Raw genomic sequence first — 17,497 nt, 5'->3', positions numbered from 1 at the left:
TGGAAGAGGTTGCCCAGAGAGGTGGTGGATGCCCCATCCCTGGAGATGTTCAAGGTCAGGCTGGATGAGGCTCTGAGCAACCTGATCTGGTTGGAGATGTCCCTGCTCCTTGGAGGGGATTTGGACTCAATAGCCTTTAAAGATCCCTTCCAACCCAAACTGTTCTGTGATTCCAGAGTCACCTTCCTGTCGGAGTTCTGAGAGGACAGAAAATCTTAGAGGCAATAAGAGCCAGTCTGTTGAGTTAGCAGCATTTGTACTGAAGATGATCAATACTTCATCTATTTTGAAATTCTGTCTTAGAACAGCAGTGCTACCAAATGCTTCACTGAACTGTTTGATCACTTACAGCCTATGCAGTTGTTGATCTATGAAGATATTTACGCATCTTGCGTTCAACAAGGAATGGACAAAGATTTTTCAAATGCATACTTTGAACTTTAAGCTTGATTTATTTCTTATGAAATTCTGCACCAGAAAGATACTACTTTACCAGAAATCAGTTGAGGGAAAAAAAAAGTAGGGAAGTGCTGCTTTAAGTTGATACTGGGAGAAATAGTGTACGTATGTGTCACTGACACCTGAGCAAAGAAATGGGCTGAGGGACAGCTCTGTTTGTTTGATAGCATTAATAACAAAGGGAGACTATAACTGGAACCAGTGAAACACAGGACAGGCGGTTCCTTCTATCAACATGGGTTTCTTTGGGTTTTTTAAAATCTTAACATAGCTAGCCTCTTGGAATATTCAGGTAGAATTCATACATTGTTGTAACAAATCAGTGGAGATCAATTTGTCTCTCTCTCTCTACCAATTAAAATTCAGTAAAGCTGAAAAGCTCAGACCTTGTCTTCCCTTGGGTTTTTATATCAAGCTAGCCAAAAAACACGTCTTCTAGGTAAAGACCCGCTACTTTAACTTAAATTTACTTAAATAAGTGCAGGGGAATATCATGCAGCAATTTATTGTGTTGCAAAATAAATCTGCTCCTAAGAGGCGGGGCATATGGAGAGCTTTTAGATTTCTCCTTATACTTCTCTCTCTGATACCAAAGGTCACCTTTATTAACCTTTTCTATTTCAGATTTATTTTGATAATTGAGGCAAGACAGTGCTACAAGCCTGGCTTGAAACATTTCTTTTTATATGATGTGAGCTGTTCATGATGCGATTTTGTCACTGACTCTGAAGCCTCCTCCCATTCTGTCTCTCCCAGCCTGGAACCATAAATAGAAACCTATTCCTTGCCCATCCCAAGTTCTTGGCTTGGAGCTGTATTTCTTGGCTTTATTCAGCGGGTTGTTTACAGTACTTCAACGTTGCACCACTCTGTGGGAGGCCCGAAGACTAACTATGGATCTGTGCTTAGCTCAAGCAAACCACGTTATTAAGAGTCTGGCTGCTTGCAGGAAAGGAACACCTAGGAATGGCATTTAGTTAGGTTGCCTGCATTTTACCAAAGCCATATGTCAGCTGTCTGACCCTTTTAAACTGGTGTTTTTTGTGGCCACGTCTGTGTCAGCAGAAAGACTAGGTGGTCCATATAGGTAAGGGCTTAAGACTGTTGTAGGGTAAAGAAAGTTCATAGGTCTGCGTCTATGTTACCACATTATTAGACAGCAGGAACTTGGCCTGTTCAGCACTGGTTTGCTTTTTAGTATGTAGTTTGCCTGGAGTATTTTTGGTTAGTAGGAAGTGCTGAGACTTGGCTTCAGAAAGAAAGCTACTGTAGAACTTGATACCGTTCCAATCGTGTCAGCAAAATAGGAAACCCACTTGCTGCTCTGTTATCAATTTTGTTTCCTTGTATTCATTAAGGCAGAAATCCTCCCACTAACAAGCTGGTTAAAGATCTTGAAGTCTAGTCGTGTAAAGTGATGTACGTTTTGAAGATAACAGTGGAAAATATCAATTATACTAGCAGCCATTAGTTACTTAATGGTCTACTTTCTGTGCTTTAAGTTGACCAATGCCTGTTCTTTGGTAGTCTTAAAAACAAGCATATAGAATGAGTCTGTGTGTAAGAGAGCATCATGGATGTTTATACTGGTATTTAGTTTAAAAACGCTAAGATAAAGTGAAGGATGTGGCACATGCAGGGATCTTGGTAGCCTTGTATTTAAATGTCCCTTCATGAAAAAGAGGCACGTGAGAAGCCGGAAGATAAAACACAGTGTGTGTGTGTATGTGTATACACACACATACGTACACCGTATGTTTTTTTTTTATATAAAATGTTAAGACATCAGATTGAGACTGTATGCAATAACCAGTATATACCCTGTAATCCTTTCTTTGTCTCTCTTCCTTCCATTGACAAACCAGTCACTTTTGCCTGCTGCCAACACCACCAAATCCTTTTCAGAGCTGTATTACACATTTTTTTTTTTGTTTAAGAGAAATTGACAGTTGGTTCATAAATTCAGAGTATAACAAATTTTTTAGAAGCTTCCAGAGCTGTACTTTTTCAAGTAGCATAGTCAGCAAGTTTTCCTTATATTTAACTTTTTCCCACCACTGGAAGAACTAGAGAAATGCTTCTAAATGGATGATTTAAGTTGTACAGGAAGGGCAACCACTCTCAGGAAACAGCTTTGAAGGGCACCACCGGGAATAGTCTAAAGAGCTGGGAAGAGCTGCTGTGCTTGAAAGGTGGATTCTTCCACCGAGGAAGTTGAGTATACCGTAATTAAGATTTTATATTGTGCACTTACTGTAAGGGGAATAGGAACAGGATGCAGATGTGGTGGGTGCAGATATCAAGGTGATGGCCTATAGTGTAAAATAACTGTCTAGGAAAATGAGTTGTAGAATAAATAATGCTCATTTAGAAAGTAGAAGGATGCCTGATTTTATTCTGCCTAGGTGCATGTGACAAGAGTTCGTGAACAACTACATGCTGTGCAAGGGACACCCTGTGTCCGTCCACTGAGAAACACCTTCAGGAGGGTGGGTGGCTGGAAGGGTGAGGGGACAGAATTGCCTTGTTACAGGAAGCTTACAGCCAAAATGTTACTCATCCATAACACCAGTGCTGACCACTACTTGATTCCCATCAGGAGCTCATTAGCAGACCAGCCAGCCATTAGGCTTTGGTTAAGGATACTCTTCTGACTGAGGGTAAAATTAATATGGTCCATAGATACATTTGCAAGTTACATTATTAATCCAACTTAACTTTCTGCCAATCCAATTTGTTCCAAATACCAATTACTAGTATGTTGTATTTTAATGAACAAGTTATTTTAGTTAAGGTTATTAACTATTACAGCTAAGACTAATTTAGCCACAAATCCATATGTAGCTTGCCGTTTCCTGGTACTGTTTCAGACCCACCTGAAAATTGTGTTTGTCACAAAGGTCATCTGCATGTTTCTGAGGCTATGCTGTCTTTCTCTACAAATTCTGCTTACTCTTTGTGTATTAACAGATACACTAAGGTTAGTACAAATACCAGCATAATTAAGAGTATTTGGAGTAAATAAGAGGGAAGAAAACAATAAACTGCAAGAGGGAAAAACAAAGAGGAAAAAAGAAAAAGCCTAGGAGCTCTTAGGTAAGGACATTTCTACCTGTAACTACTGGGTATCATGCTGCAAGATTCACTGAGCCTGGTTTTGGCGGAAGAGGAAAAGAGGTGGCCCACTTGTCAGAACTTCAGGAAAGCAAGAGTAACCTAAGGTATTTTCTTTGGTTATTTTTTCCACATGCATTAGGTACTGTTGGCAGGGGAAATAACTCACATCACAAGGCATATAGGAAAAAGCAACTCCTTGTCACCACAGCATATGCACAGTTTTATATAGTGTTTTTCCACATCCACAGTCTTACAAAATGCAAACATTTGGAAGAAACCAGGTTGCTCATTTCTTACCTTTAGCCTGATCAGAGTCCTCGTCACGTGGTGCAGCTGCCTTTCTCACAGAACAGTGGAGTTCATGGGTTATAGAAATGCTGCTTCTTTTTTTTTTTTTTTTTCTTCCCCCTTGGTGGGCTGCAAAAGCCCCTCTCCCCCTGCAAAGGCCAAACCACTGACTTCCCTTTCTCTGCTCCCTTTTATACCCCTCTGCAGGCCCACCACCCTCCCAGGTGTGAGACTGCCATGGTGATGGATTGTTCTTTAACCCTTCCTTGTCCATGTGTTAGGAGGAGCCTGTCCTGCTACAAACCATACAGCCTTTGCTAGAAAACTAGGGCCTTTAAAGAATTCATCAAACAAATTTTGTGGTTTTTTGAGGGGTAATTTGATGGTGTCCTTTTGGAGATCTGTCCTGAGTCTCCCTAAATCAGCAAATATGTAGCTCAGACTGGGCGTACTGTACTGCCTTTGCTTTCTGTTTCTTTCTGAAATCCTAAAATGTTAGACACTGTTTACTTGCTCAGTGTTTCTACGTCTCTTAGATGTGTATTTTCACTAACGTTGTTTCCTGTTGATTCATGTAAATAGTGCTCCAGCAATGGTATGTGGAGTGGAAAAATGAATCAATCTGGGCAGTCCCCTTAATGGGTGATTTGTTTTGTAATTTGTACAAAGGAGTTTTTCCAAGGAAACCGTTTGCTTTCTTCCCAAACACTTTGTTGCCTAACGCTTAGCGGAACAACACTCTGTCTTTATAGCTCATCTCAAAATTGTTTCAACTTGCAGTCTGGTACCCACACCCTCAGTCTGTTCAGTGTTCCCTAGGAGGCTCCACCCTCACTTCCAGCTAATAACTACGTTAACTCACTGCTTGATTTCCCCAGTTTCTCCTTTGCCTGCTCGGCAGCGTTGGCTTTTTCATTGGCTGCCAGCCTTGCGAGTAGTGATCATCTACACGTGGTGACGTTTGTGCTGGTAGTGGCAGTCCAGGACTTCTTGTGTCAAGCAGCCTCTTCTGCTTGCTGCGAAGCACATCATGATCGTGGGGACAGTCCTCTTCCAGTCTAGCAGCTATGGCAAAGAGGGCAAGCTGTTCTGCTGCCTTGGCGAGGAAGCCTCTGAGCCTGGCGTGAGTTTCACAGGTATGATGCTCAGGGATGTAATGCTGTGCCATCCCTTTCCTGTATTTCTCCAAGCGCTTCAAGGAGGATGTGGGTCCTTTTAAGTCTCTCTTTGTCTTGTAGTATGAGACCAGCCAGGGGCAGGACTGAGATTGCCTGCTTTTATCCAGGTTTTGGGATTATTTGAATTATGAGCAGTTACACAGTTAGTATTTCAGAAATAGAGACCACTACAACACTCTCCAACACTTCATGTGGTTGTAAAGTTTAAGATTTAGCATGTACTACGTCTTGCTTTTGGACCGAAGAGATTGGTAATTGTGTTGGCAGCGCGGGGCAGGGGATAAGACACCCCTTACATGTTGGCAGAATAGGAAAAGCATGCGTACCTGGAGAGAAGCAAATTGTATTGTGGGAATAAAGAAAAGGAAGGAGATGGATGAAGCATAACCTCCTGGCGTGATTGTGTATTACTTGTACACTAAACAATGATGTAAGTTTTCCATTGTATAGGAAATGAAAGTGGTAATATATGATTTATGGTTAGCCTTTAAAAGGAGCTGATATAAACCAAAACTTCCCAGCTCATTTCCTTACTCTTGGTGTGACCAGAGCTTGCACACTATTCAGTTGGAGGGGTATCATTTGTCATATGCTTTGGTTATCTTATTTTCCTTAATGAGGTCTATGCGATTATCACGTTCCACTGACCTTCCATATCCTTACGTAGTGGATTATATAAATCCCACACCGTATTAGGCAGCATAGATTATTATGTAATAGTAACCTGCGATAGGTACTTTTATATCCTGGTAAAATCCTCTTTAGTAGATACTGGGTAACCTTTACAGTTACTTAAGCATCCAAGTCATTCTAAAAATGAAAGTGAAGGAAGTTAGTGAGATATGAACTCTTAAAAGCATTTGATTTTTAGGTAATGTGATTTTTAGGTAAGCACTGTAGCTAAGTGATTGAAGCTCCTCATCAAACATTAACTTCTGCTGGCTTTTTTAGTACATAAAGTGGGTGTTAAGAACACGTGCCAGCCTCCCAGGCATTCCCAAGGAAGTGGTAGTAGTCCCACATCTACTCTGAATCCTTGCTGGCAACCCGGCACAGCACCACAAATGGTTTCATGTGGGCAGAGCTGCTCAGCAGTAAGGAGCAGCTGGCATTTCTGCTGGTTTTGCCTTGTTTTAAGAGCCCACTGCTGGGCTCAGTGTGGGCAGGCTTAACTAGTCATGGGATTTACGGTAGCAGCTCTGAAGCTGAGCTGATACTAGGCTACTTCGGGCTTACCCATCGAGTGCACGGTTAAACGCTTAACTCTGTGCTGTTAAGTAGGGGTTGGATATTCAGTTCATCAGCTTCGCTAGCTTGAGAAAGAAACTTAAAGTATGCTTTGATTTAGAACAAATACATGTATTTTTGTTTAAAGCCTTGCACGTTTTGGCAGTTACATAGTTAATAGTAAGAAGATATTTAAACACCATTAAGGTATTCTGGAGCTGAAAGGTCGGCTGTTTTTTTTTGAAAAAAAACTGCCTACTTTTGTGTTTGCTCCTTAGCAGAGACATGTAAGTCAGATTTCTTGTATAGCACATTTGCTGAGTGACTTTGCTTAAGGCACTACAACACTCTCTAACACAAGTCATAGTAGGAGTATAAAGAATGTATTATTGAATTAAATACGTGGTTTTACTCCATAAAGAGACCTGGATTTAGAAACTGGTTTTCTTTCCTGGTGCTTGACAACTGGACATGCGTATGTACACAGTCCTAAAAAATTACAGTGGGATGTTGGCAGCCATGCTATGATGGAGGTAGCTGAGCCGACATTGGGATTTCCTCTTTTCCATGATAGCATTCAGTCTGATGGGTTAGTATATTGTAAAACTAATTGCAGTTGATGGTTAGGAACAAGAGGCATATGTAAATATTGTATCTGCAGATACTGAAATGAAAGAAGTGACATTTTGGTAGGTTAGTCTCTAGTCCCTTCTGTTCCCTAAGAGAACCTTGATAGGGTGCTACTTTGGCAAGGCTCAGGAGGTAGGTTATTAAGTAATTGCAAGATGAGCAGGTTATGCAAGCAGTATAACTCAGAATGATTACCAGAAATGAAGTCAAAAGCCACTAAGCTACATGTTTAAAAACAAAACAGAACAAACCTCAACCGTTTACTTTCTCATGTATCTACAGTACAGACAAAAAATTGCACGTAGATGCTAGGAACCTCCTTACATCCTTGTTTTACAGGCTTGAGCTCTGTCCTGTGACACAGATTTGGCATATGTTTACCTGTTACTTGGCACAGGCCTCTTCCTGTTTTGTGTCTCACTGACTTCCCAGTTTTCCTGTCCTGTACAGCATTTGAGCTCTTTGTTCTCTTCTAAAGTACCTTATAGACTAGCTATTGCTCATGAATGTAGATCTCATGGCAGTGCGGGAAGGAGGGTATTATATACACATTTTCTCTGGCTGTGGTCTGCTTAAAAATATCCTGAGCCTGACTTCTCTGCCCCTCAGAAATGGGCCAAAGCAATGATTGTAAAACGAAGAAAGGACCCGACTTTTTTAAGAGGATTTTTTACGTTTGGTGCGTTGCATTCAGTCTTTTTACATTGAATTTCCGTAAGTTCCACAAGATAATTTGGAGATCCGTATTGAGACAGGAACTTACATCAGTTGTGCCATCAGAGAAAATATTTGTGTCTTTACACCTTCATATTTTTTTTTTACCCTCCTGAGCAGCCCACATGTATGAAACACCATCATCACTCTTTCTCTTGTCTTAATATTGAAATTTATTCTGCTACATGTTCCTGGAAAACCTCTCTATGGGTTAGAAAGCCAGTGATGGTCTTGCCATAGCACTACCATCAAGTATTCAGACAGTTTTGCTTTTTACTACAGTTCTTTCCAAAACCCTGTGTATTTAGGTTGTTTTGTATGTAAAAGAAGTCTGATTCTTCCCCCACGCCCTCGTACTATCAAGTTTACATCAGTTGTCCTTTGAAACAGCGAAACAGAACTGCCTGGGTATTCAGAAACACTGCTGCTAACTACTTAGCATCACCCCTGTCAGTTTTCCATCTCTTCCTTACACAGTTTTGAAATGTATTAGAAATCACCGTAATCCTTGCTAATACTGAATAAGTTACTGTCCCAACCTGTAGGTCTCTTTTGTCATAATTCAGTCTTACTTACCTGTATTTATAATGTTGGTTTCAGATTGAAGCTATCTACTTCAGCAACAGAAACGATAAAGACTTAAAACACAACATTTCAGTGTCAAGAGGTTTCCTTCACTACTTTACCTAAATAAAAACAGCACTTCTAATTTCTTACCCATTTTTAGTCTGTGAATGCTTAAATACTTTCAAATAGAAGTGTGTAGAAATAGAAATATATAGAATGTAATAAATATTAAATAGAAATTTTATCTATATAGCTTGCTACTTGGTATATAGGCATTTAATTACCTACTCCAGCCCCTGTTAGAAGTTTCCTATAAAAAGAAGAGTCAGCAAAGTGGGCAGTGAAAACCGCCAATCTAAGATGTGCAGGTGTGGTGTTCTCTTTCCATAAAGAGCATATTGTGCAGTAGGAGCTCTGCTGTACACTGGGTTTTGATCTGTCTGCAATTGTACACAAAGTCATTTCCCCTCTGTTCTTTCTTCAGAGGCCCTGCACCGCCCCTATGGCTGCGATGCTGAACCCCAGGCACTGAATGAAGCCATCAGATGGAGCTCCAAGGAGAACCTGCTTGGAGCCACTGAGAGCGATCCCAATCTCTTTGTTGCACTTTATGATTTTGTAGCAAGCGGTGACAACACGCTCAGTATCACCAAAGGTAAGGCTGTGAATTGCAGAGCACCTACTAGGCTGAAAACTTAGCAACAGAAAATAGAAAGCAGAATCCTTTTCCAGATAGAAATAGGAATGCAGTTAGAGAAGATTATTCTCTAAACTGATAATTACAAGCAGACTGTCTTTCTCTCACTGGTGTTGGAGAGACACCTGCCGGGCAGTTCTCCCAGTACAGATACAGCTTTCTGTAATACCACTGAACAGACTAGCCCAGCTACAGTTGGTCCTGTTCTAGGCTCCCCAGATCACTGGCTTGTTGAGACACCTATTTTCGGAAGGGGCAGAGGAAAACCTTTACATTATTGATGAGAATAGAATTCGGCACTTTCAGCTGGGGTAAAAATCAAGAATTAAGGTTTGCACAGATTTTCTGTTTCTCTTCACTACATGTATCAGAATATGACCTGCTGCAGAACTGTTTTAAATCACATGTCATTTAAGGCTTCAAGAAGGAGACAAACCTCATCCCTCCAAGAAAAAAAGTCTTTCTAGTCTAAAAAGCTAGACTACAGGAAGCTTTTTGCATTCATCAATCACACTGCAGTAAATTAGGGAACAGTATCCTAGGTATTCTGTCTGAAATTCTTATTCATAGATACTTTATATATAGCAGTTTAGTTATAAGACCACTACTGCAGATATGTTAAGCCACAAACCCAGGGTTAGTCAGCTGATGGTCAGTGTCTCCCTTAATGAGACCAAATAGACTGCGCTGTGCTTATTTTGTTTTTCTGGTCATAGGTGAGAAGTTGCGAGTCCTGGGTTACAACCAAAATGGTGAATGGAGTGAGGTACGTTCAAAGAATGGGCAGGGCTGGGTACCAAGCAACTACATCACACCAGTGAACAGCCTGGAAAAGCATTCATGGTACCATGGGCCAGTGTCACGCAGTGCAGCAGAGTATCTGTTGAGCAGTCTCATCAATGGCAGCTTCCTGGTTCGTGAAAGCGAGAGCAGCCCAGGGCAGCTATCCATCTCGCTCAGGTACGAAGGACGTGTTTACCACTACCGGATCAATACCACCTCAGATGGAAAGGTAAGGGTCTCTGGATAATGCTGTGGGGAGGGGAAGTAAGGATATTAATTAAGAGGTGGTACAGAATCTCACATTACAGACTGTTGGGAGAAGAGTGTATGTGAGAGAAAACATGTTCACTGGTTGATTAATATATTAAAAAAACAAAAAAAACCCCAAAAAAACAACATATGCTAAGAGTTTGGTGGTAACTCACTGAACACCACTTCAGAAGAAGTGCAGACAGTACTTATCCTGGCAGAAAGCAGCTAGGGAGCAAAGCAGTTGTGGTTTGATGTGGTGGTATCTTTCATTTGCCCAACAAGATGAGAACAAGTACTCTAAAATCTGGTTCTCTGATGTATTTTTTTTTCTAAACAGCTTAGAATATTTTTACTGTACCTCTTCTCCAGTGTTACTGAACACTTCCAGCTGCCTTCATTTAAGTAGATTCCTGGTTCATTCTTAACAGGTATATGTGACAGCAGAAAGCCGTTTCAGCACACTAGCAGAGCTAGTGCACCATCACTCAACGGTAGCAGATGGACTGGTGACAACTTTGCATTACCCAGCACCCAAGTGCAATAAGCCCACTGTCTATGGAGTGTCCCCCATCCACGACAAGTGGGAGATGGAGCGGACTGACATCACCATGAAGCACAAGCTTGGGGGAGGGCAGTACGGCGAGGTGTATGTTGGTGTCTGGAAGAAATACAATCTCACGGTTGCTGTGAAAACATTAAAGGTGAGTTTTCAGATTGGTATGCACTGTTTATTTGGGCTCCATTTATGATAAGGCTAAGGAAATGGTAACCTTCTCAGTTACACCTCCTAATGATAAGAAAATCAGAAAATAGAGTGTGCTGATCTGCATAAAATCCATGCTTGAGAGTAGCTTTGCAGAACAAAGTTAGCTTATCAAACTTGTATCAATGCATGTGGGTTAGAAACAATTTAGAATTTTGGCCAAGCAAGGTCCTGCAGAAGTGTCCAAGTCAGATCTGTAGAAATGTTTACCAAGTCCGCTTCCCTTCCCTCAGAAGAGCTGTGGAAGCTTTAAGAAATCAAAGGTGTTGGCAATATCTTCTACAACCTCTCCCGTACTCCTGGAAAAATTCAACTTCTCTGTTCATCTTCGTTTTCAAAGCCTTCTGTTTGTTTCAGCGTTAACAGCTACAATACTACATACTCCATAAAAAAGGGAGCTTTCAAGCTTAATTTTTATAGCTAGGCAGGGGAACTAAGTCAGTGATCCTGAGGGTCTTCCTCTCACCAGCCACAGCTGCTTTGGTAGCCACAATAGCTACCCAACAAGGAAGCCTAGCACTTTTTGAGTACTGCAGGTCTGTCACTTAGCCGTGCTGCGGGACAGCCAGGCAGCTTTTCAGGGCTGTTACATTTTGCTTTGGTAAAAGTCAAACCAGCAAACTGGATCATAGAGTCATAGAATAGTTAGAGTTGGAAGGGACCTTCAAAGGTCATCTAGTCCAAACCCCCTGCAAGGAGCAGGGACATCCCAACTAGATCAGGTTGCTCAGAGCCTCATCCAGCCTGGCCTTGAACGTTTCCAGGGATGGGGCTTCCACCACCTCTCTGGGCAACCTGTTCCAGTGTTCTATAACTCGCATTGTAAAAATTTTTTTCCTAATTTCCAATCTGAATCTACTCCCCTCTATTTTAAAACCATTACCCCTCGTCCTATTGCAACAGGCCCTACTAAACAGCCTTTCCCCATCTTTCTTGTAGGCCCCCTTGAGGTACTGGAAGACCGCTATCAGGTCTCCCCGGAGCCTCCTCTTCTCCAGGCTGAACAGCCCCAACTCTCTCAGCCTGTCCTCATAAGAGAGGTGCTCCAGCCCTTTTATCATCTTTGTGGCCTCCTCTGGACCTTCTCCAACTGGTCCATGTCCTTCTTGTGTTGGGGGCTCCAGAACTGGACACAGTACTCCAGGTGGGGTCTCACCAGGGCAGAGTAGACGGGCAGAATCACCTCCCTCGACCTGCTGGCCACGCTTCTTTTGATGCAGCCCAGGATGCGGTTGGCCTTCTGGGCCTCAAGGGCGCATTGCCTGCTCATGTTAAGCTTCTCATCCACCAGAACTCCCAAGTCCTCCTCCTCAGGGCTGCTCTCAATCCATTCCCTGCCCAGCCTGTATTTGTGCCTGGGATTGCCATGACCCAGGTGCAGGACCTTGCACTTGGCCTGGTTGAACTTCATGAGGTTGGCACGGGCCCACCTCTCCAGCCTGTCAAGGTCCCTCTGGATGGCATCCCTCCCTTTCAGCGTGTCGACGGCACCACACAACTTGATGTCATCGGCTAACTTGCTGAGGGTGCACTCTATCCCACTGTCCCTGTCGCTGACAAAGATGTTGAACAGGGCCGTGCCCAGCACGGACCCCTGAGGGACGCCACTCGTGACCGGTCTCCACATGGACATTGAGCCGTTGACCACCACTCTCTGAGTGCGGCCATCCAGCCAACTCCTTATCCACCGAGTGGTCCGTCCATCAAACCCATGTCTCTCTAGTTTAGAGAGAAGGATGTCGTGCGGGACAGTGTCAAAAGCTTTGCACAAGTCCAGGTAGATGATATCTGTTGCTCGTCCCTTGTCCACCGATGGATATGAGGATACCATCGTTTATAGTCAGCTCTGATACGTGGTGTTAAGCAGACCTTGCTCATGAAGATAAATTTTCCCTTATTTTGCCTCTCTGTTTTTCTAGGAAGATACCATGGAGGTGGAAGAGTTCTTGAAAGAAGCTGCTGTGATGAAGGAGATCAAGCACCCAAATCTAGTGCAGTTGTTAGGTTAGTGAAATTTCTTGCTCTTTCAGTTCTTACTTGAGTTTCCACCAAAATGAAATCTGTCTTGTTGAAAAGCAGTGGCAGATTTTCTGTATTTATATAACTTTTTGAATCAGGTCAGATTACAGGGTGGTGGTTTTGACAGCTTACTCCTTTAGGTAGTATTGGAGCCAAGAGATGCTACTTAAAAGAAAAAAAAAATCAAATATAGTCACTTACATTAGTAGACAGCTTTGCTGTTGAGGCATGACTATGCATTATGTAGAAGTTTGCAATATCAGCCTCCTGTTAGTTTGTATCCTTGGCCTTAGACATTCTCTAGGGTTCAGTTATCAGGGTCAGATTCCTTTTCTGCTGTGTTAAATTAGATTTACAAAATTGTTTTCCGTGACTTATTTTTCTGATAGAACAAAATTGTAAGAAAATTCAAAGTGAAAGAAAAAAAATACCGTTCTTCATGCTTCCCAAATCAGAGACTTTTATAGAAAAAGCTGCACTGAATAGAACAATTAGTCCATAATTAAGCAGAACTCAACCAGATTGCTGCTGCTGTAAGGGACCCTGTGTATCACCAAATAAGTACATGAGATCAAGGCAGTGGAGAAGCAAGTCAGATCAAACGGCACATGAATGGAAGAAATCTGCCGGCTTTACAGCTTGGCTGTGCCCTGTTTGTCTCACTGGCAAATGCGTGATGTGATGATCACTACTGAATAGTCTGTATAGCTGTTAATTCTATATGTACAAAGATTCTTAAGGAGACACTCTAAACCTTTACTGGTGTTTAATTGCCTCTGGACTTTTGCTGCTTTCAGGAGCAAAGCTGTCAAGCCAGGCTTAGGATGAAAGGAGAAATGTGAAGAATGTGAAGGCTTTTAATAATGGCAACTATTCTGTACCCATTTGAAAAACGGGCCCAGCCCCGTCTGGTTCCATGAGTAGAGACTAAAAGATGTCTCATCAGAGATGCATTTTTGCTCTTTCTGCTGCACACTGTGGTTGCGTTTTACTCCTGTATGTGCGTAACAGTATAAGCAGGCATTCCACAGCGCTGCAGTGGGAGTTCAGAGAGATTTGACAGGAGTATCCTGTTGCCCTCCTCCACACTAATACATACTTCGTACATAATTGCAATGACTGTAGCAAGCAGTCATCTGAGGAATGTGTGAGAATGCTGCTTTAGGAGCAGATCCCGCCGTGCTGATCACTTACCCAGCTCACACACATGGGAGTGCTTCACATTACTCTGGAGTGACATTTCAGTCTGGCAATCTTGGCAGTTGACAGGTACCTGCTTCCAGTTGGCCACTCTTTAGCTTTATGAAGGAAGAGAGAGGAAGAAAAGCAAATCATATGTGTTCAGAATAACTCCTATTTCATTTTGTAACCCTCCAAAGAATAGAACTACTCCTTTATGTATGTTATATAGGAATAGCAGTGCTTTGATAGACGTGTTTCTGTCTATCTGTAAAGTGGATGGACAGATAAATAGACAGATGACTGAATTTTAAATTGCGCTGCATTGACCTGGGTCTTCTAGGTGGAAATCCTCACTTTTCCGAGAAACGCTCATAGGTACGAAACGTGACAAGTGGATATTAAATCAGGAGTAGTGGTAAGCTAGGGGAAAAAAAAGGAAGCTTTTTTCACATGCTCCCTCCTCCTCACCACTAGGTGTATGTACCCTGGAGCCCCCCTTTTACATCGTGACAGAATACATGCCGTATGGGAACCTGCTAGACTACCTACGGGAGTGCAACCGGGAGGAAGTGAGTGCTGTTGTGCTACTCTACATGGCCACCCAGATCTCGTCTGCTATGGAGTACCTGGAGAAGAAGAACTTCATTCACAGGTAGGTAAAGTCACATTGAGCTGGTACAAATTCAGATTGCAATGATGAACAGGCCACCACATGGTAACCCAGAAATTCTTCCTTTTGGGGAGGTTTCTTCCAGATTTAGGTTTGAGGCTGGGTTATCCATTGGATGTTTTGGTTTCAGTACTGTCTTGCAATACTTTCTCCCCAGGACTTTTATAGCAGACTTACAATCCTGTGCCCAACTACCTGACAGCTATGAAAGTTGATGTTGTCCAGTTCTGACATACCCACTATGTGCAAGCCATTGTCAACCACAATGTCCTAGTTTAATCCAGCCAGATAAAGCCGTGCCATAAAGCTGTTACCAGTGTGTGATGAGCTGCTGATCTCGTTGTGTGCTTAGCAAACAAACTTCTCACTGTCACAGCTATCATTGCTGGAAATTTAATAAAATTTAAAGAATGAACCCTAATACTGACTTACCTTATTGCTCCTAAGAATAAGTCCACTCAATTTCTGACACTGTTTAGAGCAAAGCTCGCATTGCCTTTACCTGCTGTATAAAAAGACTGCTTTCCAGTTCAGAAGAGAGGACAGGCTATCCAACCAGAAGACTGTATTCAAAAGCCCAGCTGTTGCTCTAGTAAAGGAGTGTGCTTTTTTCCTTTATACAGGGATCTGGCAGCACGGAATTGCTTAGTTGGAGAAAATCACGTGGTGAAGGTGGCTGACTTTGGCTTAAGTAGACTTATGACTGGAGATACCTACACAGCTCATGCTGGAGCCAAGTTTCCAATCAAATGGACAGCTCCTGAGAGCCTGGCCTATAACACCTTTTCAATCAAGTCAGACGTGTGGGGTAAGAAAGCGCTACTTCAGTGTTCTTTTCTGTTACATTTTGTTTTTCTTTGCCAACTTAGACAGTAACTTGCATTCTGGCTTGGGCAGAAAGATTTGCCAGGCCACAACTTCACAAATCAATAGCATTTTTAACATATCCTGTCTTCACCTAGACTGGCTTGAAATATCTACAAGAAAAAGATGCTGCCTCAGGCTGCAGTACAGGCCACAATGTAGTGAACAACAGAAGAAGAGCGCAGGCTTATGACGAGGAATTTTGTTTTTCTCCTTTTGCAGCCTTTGGGGTGCTGTTATGGGAAATTGCTACCTATGGGATGTCACCGTACCCAGGCATTGACCTTTCTCAGGTGTATGATCTGCTGGAAAAGGGCTATCGGATGGAACAGCCCGAGGGGTGCCCTCCAAAGGTTTATGAACTGATGAGAGCATGTGAGTATTTTAATCAAATTTTGAGGACAAAGCCTGGGAGGATTGGGAGAAATGTGTAGTTAACTTTTAAATCCTTACTTCATATGTACCATTTTTTTAACTAATGTGGAAAAGGCCCTGTCATCTGAAATGCACCAGGTTACTGATACAAAATGAGTCTTGTATTTAGGGAATAAGAATTCACTCTCAAAAGCCATCATCTCTGAGTACAGGTAGATAACAGTTTGTGGCAAACTGTACTGGTATTTTGTCAGTGGGATCCTTACTGTGGAATCGCCAAATTAGAAGGAAATTCAGTTCTCTGCAAACACAGTGCCTGTGCAGGGGACATATAGTTGACAAGGTTGCACAAAACACATCCTCCAAGCATGCTACTTAGTATTGGCCATGAAAAGCTTCCTAATGCTCTGTGACAAACTGAAAATCTACTAATAAAAGACCAAAGATGTAGCAGGCTGCAGGAAGAGAGCAAGAGTTAAGAGCATTGCCAATGTCCTTCAGTCCCGCGAGAGCAGAGAACATACTGGGCAAATACATTGGGCAAAGATCCTAGGGAGCAAACCAGGCTGTGCTGTTGAGTAAGGTAAGCAGCTGTGAGCAGAGACACCCTGTCAGTGTGACCAGGGTGGGAAGAGACTCCTCGGTGCTAACTCAGGCAATCTGGGTGGCTGTCAGCGTACAAGATGGACAAACCAGAGCTTAAGAGGCCACTCTGCAGCCTGTCTCCAGCGATGCCTAATCCTCAGCACGTCAAAGAAAGTCAGGGTGAATTTCAGTTATGAAACAAAGCAGCTAAGTAATGATGAAGGATATTGCCTCAAAAACCCTTCAGGAAGCTGACAAAAGCCCAAAAGTAGGGAATTCTTATAATATTAATGCAACTAAATATGAGCAGAATGCCAGTCACTTTCCAGGCCTCATAGTGGTATCAAGAGATAGCGCTTCCAGAATACATTCCCCTAGTGTAGATTTCTAACTACAGAAATTACTCTTTTTGTCATGATACCCTTCCTTAACTTTCCGATTCCATCTTTAGATCACTGCACTTTCTTCCTCTTTCCTCAGTAGGGTGCATACATTCTCCTTTTGGAAGGCTCTGCCTGAATTTCAGTATTAAGAGCATGTGAGCAGAATGTTGCCTGGAGCTTTGCACACACGGTTATCTGTGACTGGGTTAGATGAGTTCAGCCCACACAGCCTGGGTAGCAAATACGGAATTCTCCTTTGCCTAAAAAATTCAGAAAGAGGGCTGGAGAGATCACAAAAAAAAAAAAAGCTGTGGAATTGGCAGAGAGCTGAGATTTTTACAATTTATTCTTTCCTCTCAAGACCTGTTTGTTAGGATACAGTAGGGTGACTGACTGCTGCTATGAATTCATATCTGCGAATTGACTCTAAAGCACGTTCAGTAGTAGAAGATCAGAGTCTGACTGCAGTTAAGAAAGCGTACATATTTTCTGTCTCCTTGGACTGAATAAAAAATCATCTCCTACCTGTTTCAGGAATTGAGACTCTGCTTTCTCACCTTGCAGGTTGGAAGTGGAACCCACCAGACCGTCCGTCCTTTGCTGAGACCCACCAAGCCTTTGAAACCATGTTCCACGACTCGAGCATCTCAGAGGGTGAGAGCCTCTGTTGCTTTATTCCTGAAACAGCACTGGCGTTTATCCCCTAGAGAGCTTTCTCTTATGGACGGGCTCTTAGCTCATCTG

The 17,497-nt window shown here is 42.5% G+C and overlaps 2 protein-coding genes across 4 annotated transcripts in view; both read left to right on the top strand.

Annotated features, from left to right (window-relative positions):
- Window positions 1-11,386, top strand: part of TOR1AIP2 (torsin 1A interacting protein 2) — a 187,571-nt gene extending 176,185 nt beyond the window's left edge. For all 3 annotated transcript variants that reach the window (XM_086754075.1, XM_086754073.1, XM_086754074.1), the window contains exon 7: window positions 11,310-11,386. The gene's annotated coding sequence lies outside the window, so the exon portion shown is untranslated. The remainder of the gene's footprint in view (window positions 1-11,309) is intronic.
- Window positions 1-17,497, top strand: part of ABL2 (ABL proto-oncogene 2, non-receptor tyrosine kinase) — a 45,553-nt gene that overhangs the window by 24,771 nt on the left and 3,285 nt on the right. Inside the window, exons 2-9 of the mRNA XM_086754072.1 lie at window positions 8,665-8,835; window positions 9,594-9,889; window positions 10,341-10,613; window positions 12,595-12,679; window positions 14,351-14,528; window positions 15,170-15,354; window positions 15,633-15,785; window positions 17,318-17,407. Of these exons, the coding sequence (XP_086610198.1) occupies window positions 8,665-8,835; window positions 9,594-9,889; window positions 10,341-10,613; window positions 12,595-12,679; window positions 14,351-14,528; window positions 15,170-15,354; window positions 15,633-15,785; window positions 17,318-17,407 (1,431 nt within the window). The remainder of the gene's footprint in view (window positions 1-8,664; window positions 8,836-9,593; window positions 9,890-10,340; window positions 10,614-12,594; window positions 12,680-14,350; window positions 14,529-15,169; window positions 15,355-15,632; window positions 15,786-17,317; window positions 17,408-17,497) is intronic.

Source organism: Chlamydotis macqueenii, chromosome 8 (genome assembly GCF_036417535.1).
Source record: "Chlamydotis macqueenii isolate bChlMac1 chromosome 8, bChlMac1.mat, whole genome shotgun sequence".
Classification (NCBI taxonomy): Eukaryota; Metazoa; Chordata; class Aves; order Otidiformes; family Otididae; genus Chlamydotis; species Chlamydotis macqueenii.
Note: the sequence above shows the minus strand (reverse complement) of the source record. Positions and strands in the feature narration are given on the sequence as shown.